The sequence below is a fragment of the Canis aureus genome, chromosome 5, assembly GCF_053574225.1.
Source record: "Canis aureus isolate CA01 chromosome 5, VMU_Caureus_v.1.0, whole genome shotgun sequence".
In the NCBI taxonomy this organism is placed as follows: Eukaryota; Metazoa; Chordata; class Mammalia; order Carnivora; family Canidae; genus Canis; species Canis aureus.
Genome location: NC_135615.1, coordinates 24,880,845 through 24,900,389, shown reverse-complemented (window position 1 = coordinate 24,900,389; position 19,545 = coordinate 24,880,845). Strand labels below are relative to the sequence as shown.

Here is a 19,545-nt window from a genome sequence, read left to right as displayed (position 1 = left end):
CAACAAGGCACCAGGCAATATTGGCTTTGCCTTCTGAATATCTTTATAAATATAGTCCTTTCTTCCTCCTCCTCCCACTCGCACTGCAGCAGCTAGACCCTCATCTCCCCCCAGGGCTGTTGGAACAAGCCTTCTAACTGGTCTCTCCACCTTCCTGCTTGCTACTCCTCCCCCCAAGCTATCCAGTACCGTTGCCACAGTGGTATCCTAAAGCCCTCACATCTTTAGAAACTTTTAGCTCCCCATTGTCTATATAATAAAGTATAGCCTCCCTAGAGAGACAAATAAGACCCTTCACAATCTGGATACTCCTCCTCAGCTAAGATTTCTCTCCCAACATCATCTTTTTTTTTTTTTTTTTTTTTTAAAGATTTATTTAATTTATTTATTTATGATAGTCACACACACAGAGAGAGAGAGAGAGAGGCAGAGACATATGCAGAGGGAGAAGCAGGCCCCATGCACCAGGAGCCCGACGTGGGATTTGATCCCGGGTCTCCAGGATCGCGCCCTGGGCCAAAGGCAGGCGCTAAACCGCTGCGCCACCCAGGGATCCCTCTTTTTTTTTTTTTTTAAACTGGAATATAGTTGACACAATGTTACATTAATTTTGGGTGTAAAACATAGTGATTTAACAAGTCTATATTTTATGGTGTGCTCACCGCAGGTGTAGCTGCCATCTCTCCCCGTACAACACTCTTCCAGTGCTACTGATTGGATTGCTCATGCTGTGTCTCTTATCCCCATGACTTACTCATTCTATAACTGGAAACCTGAATCTGCCACCACGCCTCACCCTTTTTGCCCATTCCCCCCTCTCCCCTCCCCTCTGACAGCCAACAGTTTGTTCTCTGTATTTCTGAGTCTATTTCTTATAAACATGAATCTGTTTCTGCTTTTTGTTTAACATGTTTAACATGCCCCATATCTTCTTTATCCATTCATCTATTGATGGACACTTAGGCTGCTTTCTTCTCTTGGCAATTGTAAATAATGCAACAGGGAATGTAGGGGTGCATAAATCTTTTTGAATTAGTGTTTTTGTTTTCCTTTGGTAAATACCCAGTAGTGGAATTACTGGATCATATATATGGTAGTTCTACTTTGACTGTTTTGAGGAACCTCCATACATACTGTTTTCCACGGCAGCTGCACCAGTTTACATCCCCTCCAACCATGCGCAAGGTCTAACCTTGTCTTTTGGTGGTTCTCCTTGAGCTCTACACTCCATCAGCGCGAATCTGTGGTAGTTCTTTGCATACTGTGTGACAGTTCCCATTTCTCTTCCTGCTTTAGTTCATGCTTCTCTTTGCCTTAAATGTGGACCCTTCCCTTCCTGTTGAATGAAGCTTTCTTGACTACCACTTGCCCTTCCCCCACACAACAGAGAGCTTATCAGTTTTTTCCTTGTGCTATCAGAGTATTTTTATGTTTGCTTTCAGTGTTTTGAAATTCTTTGTTAACTTGTTAGGCTTTCCCCACCAGATTAACTTCCTAAAGAACAGGGGACTCGGTTCATTTTAGCATTCCTGGTGCCTAGCTAGTCCTTGGCATAGGAAGGCATTTACTAAAAGCATTTAGAAAATATATGAAAAATTGTTCATGAAATGGAGGATTTTTAGAGGGGGAAGCTGTATACTTAATGAAGGAATGACTAGTTCTGTGAAATGTTTTTTTAAATGGCATGCAGGGGAAGGATTGGATTAAGTTTGTGTAGCTTTATTTTTTTTTTAATTTTATTTATTTATTAATGAGAGACACACAGAGAGAGAGAGAGAGAGAGTGGCAGAGATACGGGCAGAGGGAGAAGCAGGCTCCATGCAGGGAGCCTGACGCAGGACTCAATCCTGGGTCTCCAGGATCAGGCCCTGGGCTGAAGGCAGTGCAACTGCTGAGCCACCCGGGCTGCCCAAGTTTGTGTGGCTTTAGATGGTAGAGGTAATGTCAACAGAGAAAGTATACTTCTGGTTTAGCCATAAAGAAGGCAATGAGAATTATAGAACAGCATCGCCATCCTGCCTTCATTGGGAATCTATAATTTGACAGTCTGAGTTTTAGTTCTGGCTCGCTCACTAAATTTGTCGTTTCTGGGCCTAAGTGTCTTTGTTTTTTGACAGAAAAATGGAGATAATAGTAGTTTGTATGGTTATTTTGAGGACTAGTGAAATACTATTTTGGGGTGCCTCAGCTAATGTCTGAGATTGAATAGTGCTTAATAAATGGTCATCAGATTTGAATTAGTCTCCTGTTCCTGGATTCTTCTAGTAAAACCTTACGCTCACATTGGATGTAAGTAAGGTGTATACATAAACTGGCACCAAAAAAATTACTCAATTGCCTTTTTTTCTCTTAAAGATTTATTCATTGTACTGATGATTCTCCAGATCCTTGTATAGAATATGAGGTAAGTATTTATTTTTTAAATCTCGAAATTGATAATCCTAAATGAAGATGTGTTGGAAATTGCTATTTATTTTTAAGCAAAATGAATAAAATTTTTTGGATCAATTTCTCTGGGAACCTAGAGCCACTGAATTTTTAAATTTAGGAAAAATTTATGTATAAGTATATACACAGGTATATACACTATATACATACTATGGAATGTACGTATTTTGTAATAAAACAAATACCTTTATGCTCATCATCTGGCTTAAGCTGAGTAAGGTCTTTAACCTAGTATATGAAGAAAACATATAATCATCACCATTTTACCATTTAGGTCTGGTGGACCTTTTTATTTTTTTTACATTGTTCACTCATTTTACAGATTACATAAAATTAAAATGAAAGGATTGTGGAAAACATTTTTAGAAATAACTAAGAATTCAAACATAGCAAACCCAAATTTGTATTCCATATTTTCCTAGTTTGAAGGTATATAATCCTCCCCTGCCACATAACCCTCCCTGAAATGGGCAGTGTTCTTGGATGCAACTCCGTACTTGTTAACAGTTATGAGTGAATTTGGAACATACTTTTCTTTTAAATCTTGATTCCAGGTATCAACTACATCTCTGATAGGCTCTTGCTTATCATTATTCCTGGTTCTTCTTGCACTTGGATTGTCAAAATATAATACTTTTTAAAAACTTTGACCGCTCATAGTTTGTTGAAGAGTTGTGGTCATCCTGCTCCATAATTGCAAACCAATTGCATTTTTGGATTTGTAACATCCGTTAGAATTAGTCCAATGGTCTTTTTAAAAAAATTCTTCATTAAAAAAGAAAAATTCATTGTTTGCTTCCAGTCCCCTTTGCATAGACATGCTTTTAAAACTTGTCCACTGACTCACTGTACCAAGAAATTTTTAGTGTGTTGAGTGTATATTGGTAGATCTTCTGTGATTATACAACATTTGTAGAACAGTTAATTTACTATTTACTAGGCAACCAAACTGGATCTTTGAGCATGTATTATAATTGAAGCTTTTTACGTACCAGTTGTGAAGGTTTTTTTGACTTAATAGCATAGTATGAACATTTTCCCAATCATTAAACATCTTTTATAACATTTTTTATGTATATATTATATTCACATCTATTGTCTCACTGAACAAACATCTATTAAACACCTGCTGTGTCTTACCACTTGGTGCTAGAAAACACAAAATGACAAAGATGATTTCCCAGGTCTTGCCCTGAGGCATAATCTTTGTTTGAGATGTCATCTTCTAGCCTTGAGATTCATTTCACCTGCAGTTTACTCTTTATTGCTTTTTGGGGAATATGCCATCATCATGTTAGTGCATAGGGTTTAAAACTCAGTTTTAAAAGCTCAGGGAAGAGATATTCTTAGAATAATTAAAATGAAAAAAGTTGCAAGCAGAATGCTATATATGGTGTATTCCTTCTGTGTATTTAAAAAGATATATACATATATTCCATGCTCATATATTTGTAGATTACTTCTGGAAGGCTATATGAGAAATTGACAGTTTACCTCTGAGGAGGAGGACAGAGGGACTGGATGGGGTGGTGGGGACAATTCACATTTTTACCCTTATGTATTTTTTCAATCAACTACACAATGTATGTGTTACCTGTTCAAAACATTATTTTAATAAAGATTATGTGAATTTTCCCAAAAAATTAGTGTTAGTTTACAACAATTGCTTATGTCTTTGTTGCTTAAATAAAAATTACTGTAACCCTAAAAAACTATACTTGCCAGTATCAGCTTTTAATAGATGACAACTGTGTAAATTTTTAGTTTTTTACTTCTTTGTTTAATAATTAGTTTCTTTTTAAAAAATACAGCATGTATAAAACTTGAGTAAGAGCACACAATAATGAAAATTGAAATCAGTGCATTAAAAAAAAGGAAATCAGTGCATTTTAAAATCTTAGGCATATTTTAACAGTATTTTTTTTAAGAAGAGCAACTTACTATCAAAAATTTAAAAGTATGAGAAAATATGAGGAACTTACCACCTGGATATATCCTTAATATTAGCATTTGACATTTAGCTTCCCTTTCCTGAGATAAGTGTGTGTGTGTGTGTGTGCATATATACACTCTCTTCATAAAATACTTTGCATACCATTTTTTTTCACTTACAGTGTGTATTTTGCTAATTCATGGACTATTTTTTTATATCAGGATTTTTAGTGGCTGTTTATCTTATATTTTGACTGTTTTGCTTTGTAACATATTTTAAGCACCTGCTAGGTGTTACATACTTGTGCTGGGAACATAAAGATGAATAAGGCCCAGTTCCTTGCCCTTGCCCAGTTGCCAGTTAGGAGGGAAGAGAGACTTGCATCAGATTATCATAGTACAACTGGGTATATGCATACTACAGAATATTAGGTGCAAGAAACTGGGAGCACAGGAATATGAGAAGGGAGGATACTGAGACCACTGGAGAGAATTCTAAGAATGGGGCTTTATGTAATTCCAGCTCCGTCTCTGAGGTCCTAAAGGGCAGAGTTGTATGCCAGCATAAGGAAGGCTGGAGGCATTGACCAATTATTACAGTTATACTTCAGAAGAGTATGACTAGTTTTCTCCACAGAACATTTTAAAACAAACTCAAAAGCATACATTTTTCAACTACATAGTATTTATAAAATTATAGCAATTCAATAGCATAGAGTATTTATACATGATAAATAATTAATTATAATAGTAGAACCCACTTATGACTTGGGCCAGTGATGGAATTTGCTTTATTTTAAAGTACTGGCAAAATCACAGGAGGGTCATAGTGATTTTTAGTGATGAATCATAATAATTTTATCAGAGTAATCCTTACCCAGTGGTGCTAAGGTAGATAACTTGGATATCCTTTTATTTTTTTTATATACTTGAGGGGTGAAGAATGTAACAAATTACAGGGCAGCTATACACAATGATGACAGGATTTGCCTTTATTGTCCTTGGATTTGTATATTATGTCAGAACTCAATGTGATAAATAAGTGACAAAGATGCATTTTGTCGTAAAGAATTTTAACAGCGTTTCCCCCACTGACTGGACTAATAAATCTGTCCCCCACATCTCATGAGAAAAATGGTTTATGTTGCCTTTTCCAAACTATTTGATAATGGCAATTATTAAGATATATGCTTGGCATAAAATTGTCTGTTAGATCAGTGAATATTCCCTTGTTACATGGTTGTGTTACATTATTCCTCTCTTTACAGCTTGTTCTTCGAAAATGGTGTGAATTAATTCCTGGGGCTGAGTTCCGATGTTTTGTCAAGGAAAACAAGCTTATTGGTAAGTTTTTCTTACCCTTAAAAGAAGAAAAGCTTTTTTTTTTTTTTTTTTTTTAAGTAAACTCTACCCTACACATGGGGCTTGAATTCAAAACCCCAAGATCAAGAGTCACATGCTCCACCACCTGAGCCAGCCAAGCATCCCTAAAGTTTATTTATTTTTAGTAATCTCTGCACCCAACATGGGGCTCAAACTCAGGACTCTGAGATCAAGAATCACATGCTCCTTCAACTGAGCCAGCCAGGCACCCCAAGACAACAAGCTTTTGATGGAAGTGAATTTCTAGTAATTAGGAGAGGGTGGTAATCACTCTTTATCTCAGATGCTACCTCTAACCAGTTGGTAGTGACTCTGGAATTCTATGTTGACAATGCTTCTGAAGCCATATTCAGTTTCCATAGAAAAGAATCTTGTCCATTAATCATGTCTGTCTGGATTCTGGAGATGAAAGTGATGGTCTTGACCATTCCCAGTTTAGGATATGTATCATGTTACCTGCTTTCTCTTTGGAACTTTCCTGAGTACTAGCAACATACTATTTACTTTAAGCATCATAAAAAGCCAAGTTTTGGGATCTTTATTTCTATTATTGGAGCAGTGTTTATTATTCTAGCAAGAGGAAATATGTGGAAAAAATAAGTGCATTACTTTAAAAGCCACCCATTTTCTTCCTCAGATTACTGTTTAGTTAGCTGTGATGTATTCAAGTATTGAAGGTAATCTTTTTTTTAATCTTTGCATGTTTTCCATGCAGTAAAACTAACCTTCAACCAAGAAAAGTGTGATTTGAATAGAATCACATCAGTACTATTTAAAAAAATTTTTTAATTTATTGTTTACATTTTTAAATTTTTATTTATTTATTTATTATTTTCTTTTTTAGAGAGGGAGAGAGAGAGAATCTTTTTTTTTTTTTTTTAAGATTTTATTTATTTATTTATGAGAAACAGAGAGAGAGAGAGAGAGGCAGAGACACAGGCAGAGGGAGAAGCAGGCTCCAGGCAGGCAGCCCAGCGTGGGACTCAGTCCCGGGACTCCAGGATCACGCCCTGGGCTGAAGGCAGAGGCTCAATCATTGAGCCACGCACACGTCCCGAGAGAGAGTATCTTAAGCAGGCTTCTTGCTCAGAGTGGAGTCCCATACACAGCTCAGTGTTGCAGCCCTGAGATTATGACCTGAGCTGAAACCAAGAGTTGGACGCTTAACCGACTGTGAGCCACCCAGGTTCCCCAAATCAGCACTACTTAGTGATTGTGATGTTGACACCTGTTAACTTACCTAAAAGAAACTTGGGGTGTTTGAGTTTATCATATTATTAGATATTCTTGGAGAAACTGCAATACAAGTACAGCAAAAGAAGGGAATCATACTGGCATTGATTAAGAAATTGAGTGGAAGCCCTTCTTTCAGAATAGAAAACTTTTCCGAGGCCTAGAACAAATTGAGGGAGTTTTTACAATAATCCCTTTAGTATATTTGGAATAAAATCAGCAAGTTACTCTAAAGAAAGGAATGTTTACTTTTCTGTGGCTTGAAATATCAGGCTTGTGAAGGCAGAGTAACATGTGTGAATAGGAAAAATAGCCTGTTTCTATGAAATACGATATGAATTGGAAGACATATAGAATACTTTAAGTTTCCCAAAGAAATCTACCAATTTGTAGAAACTTTGTTGGAAAAAATCAAAGAAGAAGCAATTGACTATGTGTATGGGTTCAAAATTGCTTTTTTCATTTTTTACATTATAAACATATTTATGACAATTCTTTCCATTACACTAAATAAAAATAGAAACTATTTTCTAAAGATGCATGACAACATGGAACTTAGGATATACCTAGCCATATGAATGGATAACTTTTTACAACTGGTAAGTTTTATATTATGTATATAAAAATGCTGAATCATGTATTTGTAATATTCATCTGATTGGTCTTCTGATCTACTTTAAGGGTTCACTCAAAACGACATTTAAATTACATTTTGGTGTTTTTGAAAAGAAAGTAATGTAATCTAAAATATTTTCTTGTCAGGTATTTCTCAGAGGGACTATACACAGTACTATGATCATATTTCTAAACAAAAGGAAGAGATTTGCAGATGCATACAAGACTTTTTCAAGAAACACATACAGTACAAATTCTTAGATGAAGACTGTGAGTATTTTTTATTGATCTAGTGAAATGAAGTACATGAATTTTCCAAATGAAATACATGATGAATCTTATTTCATGATGGTGCAGATTTTTTTTAAGGATTTTATTTATTTGAGAGAGAGAGCACAAATCAGAGGAGGGGCAAAGAGAAATAGACTCCCTGCTGAGCAGGGAACCTGGTATGGGGCTGGAGATCATGACCTGGGCTAAAGGCAGTTGCTTAGCTGACTGAGACACCCAGGCACCCTAGTGGTGCAAGTTTTAAAACTGGATTTGACCACTGTATTTTAAGCATTTTTCTGTATTACTATTTGGTATTACTGATATTTTGCATGTTAATTTTACCTTATTTTAATCAGTCACTTTTTATTACCATGGCAGTTATTTTCTTACCATTTTAGATATATAATATATATATGATAGTTCACTTTTAACTTTGAATTTTTTCTCCTTTACAGTTGTGTTCGATATATATAGAGACAGTAGGGTAAGTAACAATTATCTGATATGCTTTAAAATCAGGGCTGGTCTTACGGAGTGTGTAGCTGTTATGTATGTAAGGGGCCACTGCTCAAAAAATACTTTCTCAAACCAGCTAAGATGTTTGAAATTCATCATGGTCAGGAATCTCCCTTAACATATACTTAATAGGAGACACAGTATCGTCAATAGACGTGGGTCTGGCGTGTGTTTTTCTGTTTTACATTTTAAATGCTAAATGTCTCAAGTGTCCACCATCCAACCTAAGAAGTAGAGTTTGTTTTTTTTTTTAAAAATATATATTTATTTAAATGTGGCTGGGAGTTTGTCATATGATATTTAGATAATTATTTTTAGTCAACTAAAAGAACCTTAGCATGGTTGGAATTGCTTTTATCTTTAAGATGAAGATGAAGGTTCACTTATTTTTAAATCTTACTTGTACAATGAAAAAGAGAACAAAACCCTGACTTCATAAATCCTACAGCAGAGGTTTAATTATCAAGACATGCAAATTTTCAAAGAAATTTGGGTCACTAAATGTCCTGTGATTAGAGCTCATTGACTTAGCTGCTGAGAGGACAGCAGGTGTGTTTTCCGAATATGTGACCATATGTTTTCCAAATGTTACCCACATATTTCTCATTCCCTCTCCAAGCTCATATCAGCTTCACTGTTGTGATGCTTGCAATACCTTTGAATCTTTTTTTTTTTTTGTTGAATCATTTTTTTGACAAAAAGGATATGGCCCATATGGTAATGTCCCAAAGTAACAGTTAACTGTTGACTTGCCTCTATTTAGACAAAAGATATCACATACTCTGTTTTCATCTCTATGTCTTCAAGGGTGAGAATATCTATTAAGAGTTAGAAAGAGGAATGATAAATTGTTTAAGGAAGAGGGATGTTACTTTACACTTTCAATCTAGTGAAAAAAACCTTAGAGAAAGGATGGGAAGCTGGTGTGATAGAATGGATGAAAACTGGAGCTGATCGACAGGAGCTCAGGCTCTAGTCCCGGCTCTGCTTCTAACCAATATACGGACATCAGTCTCTCACACAGCCAGCATCCATAGAGAGCTTGTACTGTCAGGTGCCATGCTTCTAACAGGAGGCTTCCAACAAGAGGATTTCCTGACCTACAAAGAGCATACCTTTGAGACAAATATTCCAGGGACTTGGCCTGGTCATAAGTGGGATCAAATCAATTAGTGAGTGAGTAAACCTAGCTTATTACCCTAATGTGTAGCTCAGAAGAACTTTATTTGTATTTAACTTAGGTTATCCATATAATCCTGTGAGGTATGTATTATTCTTACTTTATAGATATTTTCACTTATAGATATTAAAACCGAAGCAGTTATATTTTAATGCAGTCATGTTTAATGGCATTTAAAAATTCGGAATTCGCCAAGGTCTCTCAGTATTTGATTCAGTATTGCTGGCAGGTCAGTGCAAATGTGTAATTTGGTGAAAGAGTTATATAAATGTCTTAAGTGAAGTTGGACTGTACAGAAGCAATTACTGCTATGATCTAACAGAACTGAAAGTAGTTGCATATTTTTAAAGTGAGAAACATACCAGTATAAACATTCTGAGAAGAGATTTAAACCATGATGTAAAACACATTTGCATTTGCTCAGTGGCACTTGTATCACTTTTTGTTAGGCACTTTGTTGAATATATGGTTTTATGACTATTGTGGAAAACTAACTCTTTATGGTAGTCTCTCATATGCAGTGGAACTTGTATAAGTTCCAAATGGAGTATATTTGAGTCTGGTAATATTTTGATGTGTCTACTTTCTTACTGCAGTGGGCAAGTTGACTCAGTATTGATAGATTCACTATTGCTATCAGTGTTGGTAGTCACATGACTATCCTATGTCAGAGATGGCCACACATTCACTAGGTCTGGGATGAGGCCTTCGTATATGTGTGGTAAGGAGCTGCTTAAGTGACACATAACTAGAATTTAGAATAACTACTTTAGAGACTTGAAAAATTATTGTGGTTTTCCTTATGTATTCTTTTAATGATGGCTATTGTTTTATTACTAATTACATTGCTTTAAGGACTGAACATGTCTGGTCTTGAGTCTATGATATTGTTGAGGTAGGCTTTACAACTTGGTCACTTTTATTTTACTGTTATTTGTGTGATTGAAAAATTACAACTAATGTGTGAAGTATTCTGTAGATGTTTGTTAGATTAAGCTTGGTAATAATTGTGAAAATATTTTTGTATCTTATGAATGAAATGATGTCTGTAGAGACCTTCAAAATAATACAGATTTGGGGGAATGGATGGGATATAGATGTAATAAGATTGGCCATGGGGTTCAACAAGATAATTGTTGAAACCGAGTGGTGGGTTTGTGGGGTTCTTTATATTTTGTCTACTTTCTATATGTTTAAACTTTTCCATATAAAGTTAATTCTAAAAACCATGAAAAAAATCTGTATCTTCCCTAATTTTTCATCTACTTAATTTATCAATTACTGAAAGAGTATGTTAAAATCTCCTGCTTTCTAATTCTGTCAGTTTTTGTGTTACATATCTTGAGGTTATGTTTTTAGACAAGAACATATGTTATGTTCATAATGGTTTTGTTTTCCCAGTGAATTCTCATCATTAGGCACTGACCATCTCTATTCCTAAGAATGTTTTTCGTGGTTTTTGCATTAAAGTATGTTTTGACTGATATTGATAGTGTTACTACAGTGTTTTTTTTTTGGTCTGAGAATTTACCTTTTTCCCTTTTTTTTAGCTGTTAGGTTTTAGGTTTGTGCATGTATCTTGTAAGTGGCATATTGCTGGGTTTTGTTTTTTAATCATGGACAATTTCTGGTTTTTAACAAGTGGGTGTATGCATATATTGTATTTGATATCTGAATGTTTTACAGCATCTTATCTTGAGTTTGCAATTTACTTTTCTATTTTTGTTTTCTCCTTTGATTTGTATTACTGTTTTTTCTTTATTCTTACCACCCTACTCTTCCTCTGCAAAATTTTGAAGTTTTATTTTGTATTTCTTACTTTGGTAGTGATCATGAAATCTTAGTATGATTATTTAATAAGTTCAAAAGTTAATCTCACTTCCTGTTGCCCTCATGGTACAAGGACGTTGGAACTAATTCCCAGTGCCTGCTTACATCTTACATGTGATTTCTGATTTTTGGTTCTATTTTTATATTTAATATCCCTAAATCAGTTATGACTATCACTGTTCACTTTCTTTGCTTACCAATGCTTCTTACTACTGCTTTTTGAATGCAGTTTCTCTTTAGTAGTATATCCTTTAGTAGAAAAATCTCTTACCATTGGCTGGAGAAGTTGTTTAGCTTTCATGCATGGCAGGCTTAGCTGGGTATAGAATTTTTGGCTGACCAGTTCTGTTGTTTCAGCATGTTGAAAACACTGCTGCATTGTTGTTGGCATTTTTTTTTCCTTTTCTTTTTGTCTTTTTTGAGTACTTCCTAGGTCTAAGAATTCATTTCCTTTGTCAGTTGTGAGGAACTCTCAGCTATCTTTTCAAATGTTACCTCTTTTTGTCTTTTGTCCTTGGGAAATCTGTTTTGAGGAGTGTTAGCACATCTCATTTTATCCTCATGTGTCTCAACTCAATATCCTTGTTTTCCACCTCCATTCTTTACTGTGTTGTGTAATTTTCTCAGATATATCCTCTGATTCACTAATTCTCTCAGCTGTATCCGATTGGATACATTTAACCTTTCACTAAGTTTAAATCATATTAGCTATATTTTTTCATACCTGTAGGTTCCATTTGGTAAATTCAGTTCTGTGTATTCTTTTTTTCATAGTATCTTGTGTCTTAGGGTTTTGATATCTTTTCTATTTTCAATCACTTTTTAAAAAGATTTATTTACTTTAATTTTAGAGAGTGCACACAGTTGCGGGGTGGGAGTGGCTGAAGGAGAAGGAAAGAGAGACAACCCCATGGCCAGAGCACAGAGCAGGGCACAGGGCCCAATCTCATGTCCCTGAGATCACGGACCTTAGCCGAAATTAAGAGCCAGATACCAAACTGACTGAGCCACCCAGGCATCCCTGTATTTTAAATCATTTAAGACTATTTTATTGGTCAGAGTTTTTGAGAAATAATTTACATAAAGTAAAATTCATCCCTTTTTAGGGTATAGTTCTATGAGTTTTGACAAATACATCCATTTGTATAACCACTACTGCAGTCAACATGTAGAACTCTTATCACTTCCCCAAACTTTCTCATGACCTTCGTTGCACCCTAGTCTCTGGCAAACACTGCTCCATAAAACCTATTGAGTTTTAAACTTTTTGGTTGAGAATATATTCACATTTCTTAAAAATTAAATCAATGTGAAAATACATGTAGAAAGTCTTTCTCTTACCATGTTCCTGTGTAATCCCAGAGGTATACTTTTATTAGTATCTTATGTATTTCTTGATGTAAAAACAAGCAATATACTTAAGTTTTTCCATCTTTCATACACAAGAATTAGCACATGATATACTCTGCACCTTGCTTTATATGCGTTTGTTTAAAAAATTGTGTTTTGGAGAGCTTTCTAGTTTCTTACAATGGTGTATTTCCTTTTGTGGATATATTATATAGTTTAGCCATTTTCCTGTTGATGAACACATAGCTTATTTCTAGTCTTTTACAAACTGTGCTGTGAATAATTCTGTGTACATGGAATGTGCATGTGTGTTGGACTGAGCTCTTTGAAGGAATAGATTTTGTGTTATTGATCTTTATGCTCCAGTGCTTAGTAGTGTTTGGTGTGTAGAGATTTATTTGGGCAGGTAGTGGGATGGTTAGTTGGTAGATATCAGGAAGGTCAGTGTGACCACTCTTATCTGATGGGTTGCCTAAAAACAGAATTTCTCAGGATGTCTTGTGCCTGAGATGTCACGTAAAAAACACATTATAGCTATAAAATCCTCATCTTGATAGTTTCATGCCTGATGACAGCTGGTTTCTTTTTTCCTTTGTGAACTAGAGGATGCCTTCTAACTACAGAACAAACTCCTCCAGCTATCCCAACAGTGGTGATTTGTTTTTTTTTTTTTTATTTGTTTCGCTTGCTTTTATAGTATGGCATATTTTTAGCATGTAGAGCTCAATATTCCTATACTAACAAGTGTGATAGGGTTTTTCTCCCCCCCCCTTTAATAAAGAGGTGGTTTTATTGGTTATAAAAACTCAAGTAGAAAGAGTTTAGAGGTTAGAAAATACCCATTTTGTTAAAGTAACATACAGTATGTTAAAGGCATCTTAGTAATTACCCCAAAGCAAAGCTAAGGTCACACAAAGAAGTTGATTAATGGCTGACTTTTTTTTCACACAAACAATGTCCAAGTGGTTGTGGAATCTGTTTGAGGAAACAGCTCAGGTGGCAAGAAAGAGTTGCAGGTTTTCTCCTGGGGGAATTGTATATAATTGGAAACTTACCAAAAAGTATGTGGTTCAAACTTCCTATAATGGTTCTTGGCTACTTACTAGATATTTCTGACATTTGAAGCTCGTCCTAATAAGATGTTTCTCATCTTTCTTAAATGATGAGAAACAGTACTAGAGATTAATAATGCCGGCTCAGCAGTCTAGTTCCTTAGGTTGATATAATTTTATACACATACATCTGTTCAAGACATGATTACATATTTACTGGAAAAATAATTCTCAACAGCAAAACGATACAATTGAATGTTTCAGTGAGAAAAGTCAAGAGTAGCAAAGATAAAAATTTTGAGGAAACATTTACTAAACGTCACATGTATCTCTGTGATCAGATGTGGCTTTAATATCTTGGCAGGATTTCACAGATTTCCCCAGGTCTGTTATGTCAGTGCTATGCCACTTTATATCCTAGGATGCACCTGATTCTAACCAAACTTAGTATAACTAGGTCAGAAGTATTTCCCTGAGTCTGGAACCTATAAGATTGCCCACCGGTACTCAGAACAAAAGATAGAAATTTCTTTTTAAAGGTTGATATTTTTCTTGTCCCCTTCATGTGTCACACGCTCTATCATACAAAGCAAATATTACATTAAGATTAAAGAGAACTCAGAATTTTCCTACGTTTTTTAAGGATTTTTTTTTAAGTTCCCCCCCCCCCCCCCCCCCGCCCCTTGCAGCAGCCTGTCAAGGGTAAGGAAGGTGCTTTGCCTCTGCCTTGCTTGCTCAGGCAAGATAACTGCAGGCAGCTTGAAAGCATTCTAGTCATGCTATTTTGGTGGAACCATTCTGTGAGATTGTCCTTTCTCCTGCTTGGATTTTTGACTTAGAATTCCTGTGTGATTTAGGCAGGAGTTGGCATATCCACCTTTGTCAGGGCTTTCACTGGCAGCCTTCCCTCTGGATCCGGCACCGCTTTCTTTAGACGAGTGGCCCTTTCTCAGCTGGGACCTGGAGAAACTCTTTTGAAATAAATTACAAGAACTTCAAGATTATCACTTAGGTAAAACAATACGAAGATGATCTTTTGGATAAGACAGGTGACAGACTTGAAGTGTTTTTTTTTTTAATTTTTATTTATTTATGATAGTCACAGAGAGAGAGAGAGAGAGAGGCAAAGACACAGGCAGAGGGAGAAGCAGGCTCCATGCACCGGGAGCCCGACGTGGGACTCGATCCAGGTCTCCAGGATCACGAAGTGTTTGTTTTTATCCTGTGCTTACTAGTTTTTCTGTCTGTACTCTAGGGGAAGGTGTGGCTGATTGATTTTAATCCGTTTGGGGAAGTAACCGATTCACTGCTGTTTACTTGGGAAGAGCTGATATCTGGAAGAAACTTAAAAGGTGATTTTAGTGAAGGAGATGCCCTGGAGCAGGTAAGAGGATCAAGCAGGATACACAGGAAACCTTCCAATCCACTAAGTAATTGCTCGCTTGTTCTTTAAGCACTAACACAGATTTACTAATAGATACATGCTCATGGAGGTGACCAAAAAGGGTGTGTGCATTGTGATTCACCTGGAAGAATCTTGACCCCGGGTCAGTTCCTTAGTTGACTCTGATCCTAGCCCTAGGCTCCTGACCCCTGACAGAGGAAAACTGTGCAGGTGCCCAGACGGGGGTCTTGTCATAGTCCTAACCCCATCAAGGGGGCCCTACTGCAGTGTCTCCCTCACCAGCTTTCTCTTCCACCCATGGTGGCCTTCCACACCCCTGTGGAACCCCTCAGACCTCCTTGCCCATCCTCTCTTCATCCTCTCAGCAGATGATTCCACATCCCTCCTCACAGGAAGAGAATCCGCTGGTGATATTGTGTGATTGTCCTCAAACCTATGAGCATCCCTCCTCCTCAGTCTCATAGTTCCACTTGCTCAGCATGCTGTTCCTTACTCCCTCCTGATACCCGGTGCTGCCTCTCACTCCTTCCTGTCCCACCCTGTCTGTGTTCAGGTATCTTCTGTCCAAAACCTCCTTCAACCTCATGTCTTCAGCCAGCAGCTCTGTCTCCTCACCTTCACAGCCAGTCTTTCTTTGAACAACACTTTTGTGTTGCCCTTCTCTGCTTATAAAAGTAATACATGCCCATTTTTAAATAAAGACCATTCTGATATTACCACAGTCCTTCCACCTTAAGAACCACGCTATACGTTTTTTCTATCGTATTTCGTATACTTTGGTATATAGAACATGCCTGTATACATACACATAAACTTTTAAAAATAAATGAGATTGTGCTACATATGTGTTATCCTGAGTGTTTTTTATATCTTTAAAGAAATAGTTTTATCTTTACATGGTCATTTAAAAAAACAGAGAATGAGAAAGAGGCAAAACTGGAAATCCAACCACCTGGAACTTACCATCCTTACCCCTTCAGTTAATATTGTCCAAGTGTGGTTTTATATGCAAACGCACACATCTGTTCACACTAGTGGGATCAAACTAGCTTCACTCACGCTATGTGACCCATGTTTTTGTAACTTCTCAGTACTTGTCCAGCCTCCCAGTGGCTTCCTCATGTGGCCACCTCCCCTGCCTGCTGCCTCTCACCTGTGTGCCCCTCCATCCCTGCTGTTCCACAGAAACTGCTTTTGGTGAGGGCTCTGCAGGCTCGCTGCGAGTGCCAGTGGATGAGCACAGTAGCATTTGAATATATCACCCTCTTCTGTGTCTTCACTGCATATCTTCCCTTGGTTTCCATGACACATGCTCTCCTCCTGGGTTTCTTCCTGCCTTTCTGGCTGCTGCCTTGCTTCCAGTGTGAGCATCTTTTCTTTGGTCTTATCTCTGAAATACTTCTTTTCATCATTACTGTGTCAGGGCCCTCTTTGGCCCTGTTCCTCTAGATCTGGCTCAAATGGGTATTTTCCTTTTCATGGTACTTGCTCTATTGTGTTGTCTTTGCTATGTCCTGCCCAGACTGTAAGTTTCTGAGCACAGTGGTATCTCTCATGTTCTCCACAGATCTGTGTTGGCCTAGCACAATTCAGCACAGTTGATTTTTGTTAAATTAATGACTGAAAGAATTTTCTTTGTGCTGGCATCTTAGAGTTGGGGGCCATTAAATCTGAATGTCAAGGAAAGAAATGTAAATTATTCAGCAGAGGGTTATTTTTAAATATGAGGGACACAGTGGATAGAAACAGTTTGTACAAAATACACTCTATGATCCAAATCCTTTTTTTTTTTTTTTTTAATTTAAACAGTGTTGTATTGGAGGTCGGGGGGTAACAGGGAAACAGGAACTGGCTACTGTCTTTTCCACAGAATTATGTCCTGCATGTCTCCCTGTTCTTATTCCTCTTCACAGAGACCTGGCTTTCCTTCTGGTCCTCACAACTACAAAGCTCTGCTACAGGATTTTTGCCATGGTTATGCCCACTGCCTTCCAAGCCATGCCTAGTCCCTGTCTGAGTTCCCAGACCTCATAGGGCTGCTTTGATCATACTTCAGTCCCCATGTTCCCTCCCTGGCAAAGGGTTCCCTGACCACCCCTGTGAAGTGGCCTGTGTTTTTCTTTTATTATAACACCCTGTTATAGTGTTCTTAAAACAACTCTTACTAGCTGAAGTGACCTTGCCATTATATTTATTTGCTTATTTATTGACTGTCTGCCTATTTGGTTTACCAGTTGATCTCCTATACCTAGGACAAGGTCAGCACAAAGTGGGTGTTTCCTAAGTGTTTGTCAGATGATTGGTCTGTCATAAGATATGGCCTGCTTTCTAGGGCTCTACGGTCCTGTTCCACTCAAGTTCCCGGCCTGTCTCCATCTGCTGGACACCATCCATCCCTCACCTAGATACCTGCCACCCATGAAGTCCAAACCCAAGGCCTTCTGTCTCTGAAATCCTTTTTGGCACAAGGCAACATGTAAATATTAAATGCAAGACTCTAAGCAAGTACATTGAAGAATGTGAAGACTTGTTAAAAATGACACTCAGATTTGCAGTTTTCCATAGGTGCTGAGAGAGATACACAAATGCGTACGTTAAATGACTAAGAGAAGCACAGAGTGTTAGGAATTCATAGTACTTGCTTGCCCTCCCTATTAACTATGTTCTCCAGGGCAATACTTCCCAACTGTGCACCTATAGAAAATGATAGTATTGATAAAGCCCTCTGGCCAGCATGAGATTGCTCAAGGCCAGAGAGAACTAGCCATAGGCCTTGGGCCCATTCAAGGACTAAGGAACCCATATTTGCTGTGCATAGTGGCTGGTAGCATTTAGGGATTGACCACAGCTCTCCATGAGGACACTGTTTTCAGATACTGTGTATTTATTTTCTAGTGAACATGTGGAAATATCCTCAAAATCTTGGTGTTTCTTTTACTTCAGAATCTTATTTTCTTTACCTAGTACAGAAGGGAACATGAAGTTGAAAATGTTAAACTAGCACCTTTTTTGCTTCGAAGAATAGACTTAAAAAGGTAATTTCTCATGGACTTCCCTTTTTTTCTTTATAAAGGATTCTCCAGCTTTCCGTTGCACAAACAGTGAAGTGACAGTTCAACCCAGTCCCTATCTGAGTTACCGACTTCCCAAGGACTTTGTAGACCTGTCTACTGGGGAGGATGCTCACAAACTCATAGATTTTCTTAAACTGGTAAAGTATATGTGTACTTAGTACACATATGTGTATATCTTTGTTTTTAAGTTGACTTTGTAATGTTTCATTATACTTCTATACTATCTAGATTATATTTGGTTAGGACATTTTATAATGAAATATATAAAGTAAGCTGAAGGAATAATTTATTGCTTAGAATGATAGAAAATGTATCTTAGGATGTTTATGTTTTTTGAATAATTTTCACAAGACTTCTGCTTTTGAAGAAATTCTGTATGTTCTTATAGGGCTAAGATCTAGCTCTCTGCTGTATTATTCAGGGGGAATGTGTGTATTTGTACTTGTGTTTCTTTGTGGGAATGTTTGCACAAATGGAAAAAAGAGAAGTATTCAAATACCTGAAGATAACATGCCTAGGAGCCAAAGTGATAAACTTGTCTGATGAATTAATCTAGGCATGTTTTTCCATGATGATTTTCAACCTTATCTGTTGCCAAGGCCTCTAGAAAATTATACTTGCTGACAGAAAAAGTGATCTTGGCTGAACACATATCCCAACTAAAATGTGCTATTTTAATGTATCTTGGTTTCCTTTGACAGAAAAGAAATCAGCAAGAGGATGACTGATTAGAGCGCAGAGTTAAGTCCGAGGTAAAGAGGAAACCACCTTGGCGTCAGGAGGCTGCTCTGAGCTCACAACTTCCTGTACCCCACTCGGGTTGGGGTGGGAGGCAGCGTGAAATCAATAGCTTTTTATATCCATGTATATTAAGCTGGAAAAAAATGGAGGACTTTGCAACTTGTAAAAATAAATAATAAATAGATCTTAAGTATAGGAAACCATACTGTTCGATGATAAAATACCTTCTCTGAAATACGTCACTCTTTTGGCTCAGTCTGTTGAGATTTATCTGTTTCCTTGTGCTATTTATTCTACCTATCGGGTAGATGGGCAAATTTATATTTGTTATACAGAAATGGGTGCTTTTTGAATCATTACTTTTTCATGGAAAAAAATAGAACCTTATATTACTATAGAAAATGTTTTCCTACTTTGAGAGCATTTTCATATAATTTTTCCGTTGGTTTATCTTTGGTTTGCATATAGCTAAAATAACAGACTTCTCAAGCTATCAGATAACCATGAAAATGT

The 19,545-nt window shown here is 36.9% G+C and overlaps 1 protein-coding gene across 3 annotated transcripts in view; it reads left to right on the top strand.

The window, feature by feature from the left end:
* Positions 1 to 19,232, top strand: part of CDC123 (cell division cycle 123) — a 55,207-nt gene extending 35,975 nt beyond the window's left edge. For all 3 annotated transcript variants that reach the window (XM_077897225.1, XM_077897224.1, XM_077897226.1), the window contains 7 exons: positions 2,356 to 2,404; positions 5,649 to 5,724; positions 7,759 to 7,881; positions 8,340 to 8,368; positions 15,068 to 15,196; positions 18,291 to 18,428; positions 18,993 to 19,232. In XM_077897225.1, coding sequence (XP_077753351.1) covers positions 2,356 to 2,404; positions 5,649 to 5,724; positions 7,759 to 7,881; positions 8,340 to 8,368; positions 15,068 to 15,196; positions 18,291 to 18,428; positions 18,993 to 19,019 — 571 coding nt within the window. In that variant the 3' untranslated portion in view covers positions 19,020 to 19,232. The remainder of the gene's footprint in view (positions 1 to 2,355; positions 2,405 to 5,648; positions 5,725 to 7,758; positions 7,882 to 8,339; positions 8,369 to 15,067; positions 15,197 to 18,290; positions 18,429 to 18,992) is intronic.
* The last annotated feature ends 313 nt before the right edge of the window (positions 19,233 to 19,545 follow it).